The sequence below is a fragment of the Haplochromis burtoni genome, unplaced genomic scaffold (genome assembly GCF_018398535.1).
Source record: "Haplochromis burtoni strain Fernald_Lab_line unplaced genomic scaffold, NCSU_Asbu1 Contig_1044, whole genome shotgun sequence".
Taxonomy (NCBI): Eukaryota; Metazoa; Chordata; class Actinopteri; order Cichliformes; family Cichlidae; genus Haplochromis; species Haplochromis burtoni.
In genome coordinates, this window is record NW_024583405.1 from 25,189 (window position 1) to 34,017 (window position 8,829).

At 42.4% G+C, this 8,829-nt stretch overlaps 2 protein-coding genes across 5 annotated transcripts in view; both read left to right on the forward strand.

Annotated features, from left to right (window-relative positions):
• The first annotated feature begins 3,650 nt into the window (after window positions 1-3,650).
• LOC102295678 (alpha-1,6-mannosyl-glycoprotein 2-beta-N-acetylglucosaminyltransferase) lies at window positions 3,651-7,167 on the forward strand. The gene is made up of 2 exons (XM_005951802.3): window positions 3,651-3,773; window positions 3,889-7,167. Exon 2 carries the CDS (start codon window positions 4,147-4,149, stop codon window positions 5,401-5,403), a length of 1,257 nt encoding a protein of 418 aa, XP_005951864.1. The 5' UTR covers window positions 3,651-3,773; window positions 3,889-4,146; the 3' UTR covers window positions 5,404-7,167.
• A 376-nt stretch (window positions 7,168-7,543) lies between these two features.
• Window positions 7,544-8,829, forward strand: part of brox (BRO1 domain and CAAX motif containing) — a 13,559-nt gene continuing 12,273 nt past the window's right edge. Inside the window, exons 1-2 of one of the 4 annotated variants that reach the window (XM_042216412.1) lie at window positions 7,544-8,078; window positions 8,556-8,675. In XM_042216412.1, the coding sequence (XP_042072346.1) occupies window positions 8,575-8,675 (101 nt within the window). In that variant the 5' untranslated portion in view covers window positions 7,544-8,078; window positions 8,556-8,574. Of the gene's footprint in view, window positions 8,079-8,113; window positions 8,319-8,341; window positions 8,455-8,555; window positions 8,676-8,829 lie in introns of those variants that run through there. The other 3 variants (XM_042216413.1, XM_042216414.1, XM_042216415.1) reach the window with 3 other exon arrangements.

Below are 8,829 nucleotides of genomic sequence, written 5' to 3' on the forward strand. Positions count from 1 at the left end.
TGTGGGGGGGCCACAGCCCCGTCCTCCAGGGCATGAAGCAGGTATGGAGGAGATCAAAACTCCAGACATCCAGAGGCCCCCAGAACACAAGAGACCAAGGAAGACCAACAGAGGGGCAGCCGCGCCACTGTCCCAGAAAGAGCTGAGGAGAGTCCCAGATGAGGGCTCACTCAGCAGCCGCGGAGCAGAAGCCAGGGGGAGTTGCAGTGACGCGCCCGTGAGCTCCGCCGGCAGCCAGCCGCGCCTGAGTGACCGAGCCCCAGGCCGAGAGGCCGGGGGCACCCCACCTCCGAAGTGGCCCGAGCGAGCCCCAGGCTCCAGGCCCCGATAAGCGGCCGACCAAGGAGTGAGCCGGTGTGTACCTGGACGCCCATCCCCGGACACAAAGAACCACCAACGCACCGATGTCTGAGGGAGTCCGCCACTGGCAGGGGAAGTGGTGGTAGGGGGAGATAGGCCTCCAAACCTTGGAGGGCCTGAGATGTCCCCAGAGAGGTGGCGCCTGACACCCAACCTGACATATAGACACAGACATACAGGCACACACAGATACAAACATCCATTCCCACCCTCATGCTCTCATATGCACTTACTCCACACTCAACCAACGTGGAGACAGACATAAAGAGACGCTGTACACACGATCACACTCCCCAAGCGTACTCTACAAACCGGGTCTAGGTACCCTTGCCCCTGGAGGGGGGAACTGCACCCAGACCCAGGTGGTGTTACCCTTTTCCCTGCGGTGGGGGGAGGCAGACCGCCCCGACTCCGCAGCAGCAGGAAGGCCCCACACTCCAGACCGCAGTCGGACGGCCAACTCCTCCTCCTAGCCCCCCCGCTCCAGCAGGTCGCAGAGAATGGGGGTGAGAGAAGACTCCAAACCTCCCTCCACCCGCTCATTGTAGTGTTGATGCATGTGTGTTCTAAGGTGCATTTAAAACCCAGGAGGGCATGGAGCTACCTGCCAGAGAGCAGCAGGTAAGCGCATGGTCCCTCCTGCTAGCCCTCAATGTCTACGTGTATTTAAAATTGAGAGGTCCACATTCTGACTCCTTCACTGGCTTTCAGTTAGCAAAAACGAAAAACACACGAAGTCTTAAAAACGGAAGGCTATGTTTTTGTCGTGTTTCTGAAAGCATCAGTGCTAACAGTTAAATAAAGTGAACTGTGATGAAAGTACACATCCACTATAATCACACTGGAAAAACACCTGTCAGACTGCTTTAAATCAGGCTGTGCTATAGTTTATTAGAAATAAAGTTTTTAGTTAAAAACAGGCTTTATCATGCACGTGTCTGCTAGTAAACCACAGCACAGTTTCAATTGACTAAAGCCTCTGACAGGCGTTCCTCAACATTTGCAATTCAAATATAGCTTTTGTCAAGATATGCTTCTGCTGTATTGGGCAGCTAAACTTAGTCATCTTTAGATATGTTCTTTTGACAGTCTGGCATAAACTATCAGTCCTAAAAAAAGACAACCTCCTGATTACAGACTGATAACTGTCACTCAACAGATACTAGAGATGCTCGCTGAAATGGATTTCAAGTTAAGTGATTTCCATGAAAATGATCTCAGTGGAGCACACTGGCCTGCTCATTTGAATGATGTGGAGAAAGTGGCACTGCCTACAGAAGATCTTCCTTTGAGAATAGTGGACTTTAAAGACAAAATGTTCATTCTACTAAAAACAAAAAGAAAGGAAAAGGAAACAGTAGATGCAAATGTGTGTCACACGTTTCCTATTAGCAACCTGTGCCACTGACAGTAAACAAGTATGCTGCATTTCCATGATGGTGATATGTGTTTTGCATTTGCATATTTAACTATCTCTATTGTGTTTAACTCTCTCTATTCTTTTCTTTTGTAAAGTCATGTAATCTCAGTAGCACCTTGAGAAACAAAGGAAACATCCAAAATCAAGGAATAAAACAATGCTGACCTCTCTCATTATTTGACCACAAACCATGAAACTGAAAATCTGGTATTTGTGTTTATTCTACTTATTTATTTATATTATATAGCAGAGATAATACAAAACACACATATACTGTACCAGACATAGCTAAAAGGTCATTTCCAACCGTCGCTCCTGGATGGAAAGAATTTATTGTTAATACTAAGCCATAACATCTTTAGTTCCATCTCCTTTTGTTAGGTTTCTTCCTATCAGGAGGATCAAGCTTTCCAGCCTTAGAGTTTCAGGAGTTACACCTCATGCTTTTGTTATGTGTTGAACCAGTCAGACCTGAACAGATCGGGGGAGGGGGGGTGTCCATTGTGTTTCCTTTCATGAACGATGTAGAACTAGCCCAAAGTCAGTAAGGCCACAGAAACATTTACGTGTAGAAGGAGGCATGAACAGTGACTGGGTCACAACAGTATGGAACAATATAACTATACAACATTTACAGCATTCATTTTTTCCCTGGTGTTTTTTTCCCGCAATACGTATCTGCAAAGAAAATCAGAATTGCATGTGCTGGTGTGACATGACATCGTTGATTGGGGCAAGTATCCAGCAGGGTGTAAAGCATAGGTTGAGGAAACTGAAATAACCTAAAACAAATTTTTTTATTGTAAGGTCAATAGATTAAGAGTATACCAGATAGGCAGTTGACTGAAACACAAATATAATTCACTACTGCAACACAACCAGTATAAAGTGTTGTAATGTGGTCCTCGATTTGTTACCAGGCTGTTTTTAGTTTGTTACATTTATCAATGGAAACAATGCTAACCAGCTTAGCTGATAACAAAAAAAGCTATAAATAATGCAAAAAAGAAACAGTTTGTATATTATATACAGAACTGATCACCTTTATTTTTTCAGACTTACAGTCAGCCAAAAAATAAATAATAACAAATATTTGTGACCGAGATCAATCTAATCTCAACTTTCTTTCGTTAGTATTGACCAGTGACCCACATGTTTGGTGTTTCTACAGGTCAGACTGCAGAACTTCCCAGGTGGTTGTAGCTAATATGGTAAACATGGAGGGTTGTGACATGCCAAAGGTAACACACTTAACAAATACTCCTACTTTGAAATCCCAGGCCTCGCCCAGGGAGGGTGTGCCATCACAGTTCCCAGCTACTTCCACTGGGAGATGATGTGACAGCAACAAAAGGCAGCTTTATAGCGTGGGTGGATTCTTAAAGGTTCAGTTTAGAATGGGACATTTCAAATGATGTACAGTCCTTATTCTAGCTTACATCACAGATTAATAGGGTGCTCTCCAAACCACCTAAAATAACTTCCCTCATCACCTGAATGTAACCAGAGTGTAATGCCATGTCTCCTTTAGCATCCCTAGCCTTGATTCCACCCCAAATAGATTGGTTTTTTTCAATTTAGGGGAAGAAAGCTTACTCGAATGAGAAGTAAAAAGGGAGAAAAAAGGAGAGCAAAAAACAAACAGTCCCAGTCACTCTTATTTCACTCAATGGCTTTAGTACCTACATACAACAGTCTAATTTCATACACCACGTAATAAGCAAATATCTAATTCCAAAGTCTTTGCAGTGAAAGCAGTACCCTTCTATAAAACATTCGCTATCATTTACCAATCAAATGGGCTCTGATCTACATTTCCTTCTCATGTTACGGAGCTATACGCAGGATCATGATTCGCTGAGCAGGACGTCTCGCTCTCCCCCAGTTGGTTGGATTGTACACGTCAGCAGTCAACAAGTTGAACCCAACATGTATCACAGTCCTATCATCCCCTTCCTGGTAGTATCGTGTTGACACAGTACAACTACTTCGGGTAAGTAAAACAAGCTAACAACGGAGAGTTAACTTCGATTTTTCATAACTGCTAAATGTACACGTAAGTTTTATGAAGTTGGTCAAACCGCTTGCTTCTACTTTTCCACACACAGGTGTTAAAAACAAGCGGCAGGAGCGACTGTGTAACAAATGACACGGCTCTCCTCTGGAAAGCCCTCGACATCTTTTTTAGAGCAACCGTCAGGAAGCGTTTGACACACGGTTCAAGAACTGTCACGCGACAATGGAGCGTTCATGAGGAGGAGCGCGAGGACGCAATGTTGCACGGAAGTTTGTGGCGAAGAGGCGCGCGACAAGGTGAATGAACGCCACTGCTATTTAACTCCGGAGTGTGTTTTTACTTAAAGAAAATGAGGTTTCGGCTGCTCAAGAGGAATCTGCTCGCGCTTCTCGGCATTTCATTCGTAGTTGTTACTCTCTTGTTTTCAACACGCGTGTTATTAGTTTCTGATGACACAAGCGGACCCGGTAACACCGTAAAAAAGAACCCGGGCGTGAGCTCTAGTGACCCGGTAAAGTTGAACTTCAGGTCGCTGTCAGAGCTAACTCAGTCCGTTTACAGTGCCAACTTAAAGCAGTCTGTTTACAATGCAGACAGATTTCCAGGGGACCCTCGGCTGGTGCTGGTCGTGCAAGTCCACAACAGACCAGAATACCTCAGCCTGCTTATCAAATCTTTGGCCAAAGCTGCTGAGGTCCACAGCTTCCTCCTCATCTTTAGCCATGACTATTTTTCAGAGGAAATCAACACAATTGTTCAAGGGATAACTTTCTGCAAGGTACTGCAGATTTATTTCCCCTTCAGCACTCAGCTGTATCCCAGAGAGTTTCCTGGGCAGGATCCACGAGACTGCCCCCGAGACATATCCAAGGACAGGGCTCTGGAAACAGAATGCCTCAATGCAGAACACCCCGACTCCTACGGTCATTACAGAGAAGCCTTCATCACTCAAACCAAACACCACTGGTGGTGGAAGCTGCACTTTGTGTGGGAGCGAGTGCAGGCGATGCAGGGCTACAGTGGCTATGCAGTATTTCTAGAGGAAGACAACTACATCTTACCAGACTTTTTCCATTTTTATAAATCAATGATCGAGTTCAGAAAAAACAACTGCCCAGACTGTGACTTGCTGGCTTTGGGTAACCATAATGGCCTGGATGGTTTCACCACACTATCCAACAAGGTGTTGACCACAGGCTGGATGTCCACCAAACACAACATAGGCATGGCCATCTCCAGGGAGGTGTACTACAAGCTGATGGGGTGCAGCAATGAATTCTGCACGTACGACGACTACAACTGGGACTGGACTTTGCAGCACATCTCTGGAACCTGCATATCGAAGCCCCTCAAAGTGGCGGCAGCACTGGGCTCCAGGGTTCTTCACACAGGAGACTGTGGACTTCACCAGAAGGAGAACTGCAGACCAGAGTGGGCCGCGCAGAAGGTTGACGAAGGACTTCAGAAAGCTAAGGCCGGCCTCTTTCCTCCATCACTTGTCCTCGATGGTGCAGAACCGGTGGCGCACAAAGCGCACATGAAGAACGGAGGATGGGGAGACATTCGCGATCACATCCTATGTAATAACTACGCCAAACGACTCTGAACTGCGACTTTTTAACATTCTACAGATGTGCCATCTGAAAATGACTTTTTCAGGCTTTTTAGGGGCTGCATTGGGTTGTCTTCGCTTTCAGTGTTTTGTTTTTGTTTGTTTTCTTTTTAAATGATCACCCCCCAAAATTGGACCAAATCACATCTAAACATACTGCATTGTTCAGCACAGTAAAGACAATATTTTTTTTCTTAAATTACCAAAGATGTATGGGTGCCAACACCTTTTGTTGAAATTTGTTCTGTATGCTGCCTGCAAGCTCAGTTCAACTGAATGTCAGCAGCTCTCTGGGTTTCCTACAAGCCACAAAATTAGACTATATATATATTGCACTTTGTTGTAAACTGAGAGTAAACCATATCCAGAGTGTGCACATACGCACTGTCATTTCTGAATTTATTTGCGAATTCTGTAACTTGGAGCACTGCACTCATTTATTTACATTTACATTTCAGTTTGTTGCAACATGATTTTTACACTGTTATTATCAAACGTTTGAAATTAAATGTTTTTACTCATGTGCGTCTTTGGTACGTTTTAAAGTAAAGACACATATAATTCAGACTTACAGCTTTAATCAAAGTGTGAAAGACAGTACATTAGGAACGTTGCAGCATCATCTTACAGCAGATGTTTGTAAGCTAGCTGTTGGAATGAATGACTTTGTAAATGGAATTTTCTTTGTAACATTCAGTGTCTGTCTGATATAAATGGGGATCTCTCTTTTGGGGTGAAAATGACAATTTAATCAGTTTCCAACTCCCTGACTTATTGATTCCCAGTTGTAAAAGCAGGAGGTGGCTTATTCTCTTTCTGATATGCAAAAGTGAACCATTTGGAAGCAGGATCAGGGTCCTGTAATGCTGCATTTCTACATTAGCACCTTTTTATTGTTGACAAAATGGACTAAATGATAATGTAATTATCTGTTATGGTTCTATAGAAAAAATCTTTTTCAAGTGCAAATGTTGGGTGAATAAAACTAGGTGTAATGATACATTTAGTGCCTTTAAGCTGACCTAATATGCCTTTTCTGCCTGGCCTTCTTTTAGAATAGATTTTAAAGCTGTATTGTTAACATTGTTTTTGACCAGAAATTCCAGTAATGCAGAATAACATTTGTTTTGATAGTTTATGGTCTTTCTCCATTCGATATTTAGGGAAAGTGAAATGTGAATGTTGCTTTTTAACAAAATCTTCAGTCTGTAGTTTGTAAAGAATATTTTTACACTGGCATTGTGTATACTATAGGTGTAATACCTGGTGTGATTTGGTTTTGGTGCACCTCTGTGTGCTCTCTAACAACTGAAATGAATGTGATAATGAAATGATTCCTACAGTACACACAAGTACTTTATACACAACACTTTATCTGGTGTATGTGTGTGTACCTGTTGTTTTGCTGATTCCTGACTTGCTGAGAATGAGACAAACTATTTTTTTGTCATTGTTTTTATTATGTTGATATTAATGATCTAGCTCATTGCTCACTTTTGAAGAATGATGGGAAAATAAAATAAATGTTATCCCTTGTGACACTTTTCTTTTACACTTCTAAACATACTGCCATTAATGTATTCACTAAATAATGCTTCAGTTACAACCAGTTATTGTAATTGGTTCTTCCGGGGAAACATTCCTAAGAATTTAGCGCTACATAGAAGTATGTCCTACTGGTCAGTGGGCATTTATACATATTGAATGTGTTTTTGTACTGGTCATCAAATAAAAATGGCAGCGTTTCAGACAATCAAAGATCAGTGTGTATGCCATGGGTGTCTGGTTTTTTTTTTGTTTTTTGTTTTTTTTTTAAAAGGTTATTCTTGGGAAAGTGATGCTTTGCATATACTGGAAAGGTATTTCCAGGAAATTGTTGGAATATAATGTAACACCTTGAAACCATTAACAAGGCACCTCGGCAGATGAAATAACCCCAGGTGGAAGGTCACATCTTAAAAAGAAGCTTATTGTTGCATCTTTATAGCCTTTGTGTCATACTAAAAAGTGATTTTGGGGATTTGCCAAACAACGGATTGCTGTTATTTAAACTATTGTAATTCACAGATTCCTCTATAATTTGCATTATATACATCGTTTTGAGCCAGAAAGTATATTCTTGTCACAAGGTTATTTGTGGCTAGTCTGCTGTTGCCAAATAACTTCATTTTGGCAATAAATTAAAAGCAGCATTGATATAAAATAGATTTTTCAAGAGAGATCTGGTCAAAAGGACATCAGAAATTCGACAAATATAACAGATATGTTAAGTGGCCAAAAAAAAGACTTGATTAATTACGGTGTACAGCACAGGGGTCCAAACTGCAGAGTCATTCGGATACTTGCAAAGCAGGTTTTCTTAGTTTTAAATATAACCCACTTGTAAATCCAGGTGCCTGCAGCTTATTTACCAGCATTACACATTAAATCCGCACAGAAACATCGGCAGTCACTATTTTGGCTTATGATGGCTTTTTTGGGACGACACCGGCCACTCGGAACCCTCGACAAAACAGAAGCTCGTTGTCTGGGATGCATGTCAGGTGACTGAATCGGGCTTTGTCATTGGCTATTTACTATGCCGTATTTATTTCCGGAAGTAAGTTTTGTAGTCTGAGAGACTTTCCAATAAGGCTATTAAACGTCAGCTCTATAACAAGCTCCGACAGGTAACAGAACAGTTTCTATTGTATTTGAATATGTTCAGTTCACTTGTCTGTTTAGAAGGCAGCCGTAATGTCTTTTTAACGAATCCCGTACGTTTGGAATTGTACATAGTGTTAGCCGTTAGCGGCTGTTGTTAGAAGCTTACGTAATGCACTTTAGTCAAGAACAGACAAGAAAAATACTAAACGAAACGGTGTACACGGCATCTTAAAGTAATGTTAACGATTTATTGGTTTCTCACAGTAAGTTTGGTTAGTACTTAAAAGCGCTTTTTTTGGAGTGCTGACACGGATACTTGTAGCCACCGTGATGGTGAAATAACGCTAGCCAACGTCACAGATTTGTTAGCTAGCGCTGCTTGATATTTAAACAACTAAGGTTGTCATCCACGTAACTTGTGGCATTTTAGCGTGTCAGTCATCTAAATCGCCTTTATCTCAACTGTTAACTGTTTGTCACACTGTTCCTCTGTCTTGTAGGTGTGTATTCATTCACAGGATGGCACACTGGTTTCACAGAAACCCACTGAAGGCGACAGCTCCTGTGTCCTTTAACTTCTATGGGGTGGCAGGGAGCCCAGCAGCCAATAAGATATGCAAGTATGTCTTATCTCCATCTGATACACCGTGAGCAGGGATATCACAATGGACTGTGTTCGTCACCATGACCACAGTTGGTTAATAAACTGCTATGTATAGTTTCTTACCCTCTATCAATCCGGTTGTTCAGTCTGACGTCACTAGCCGTGTCTGG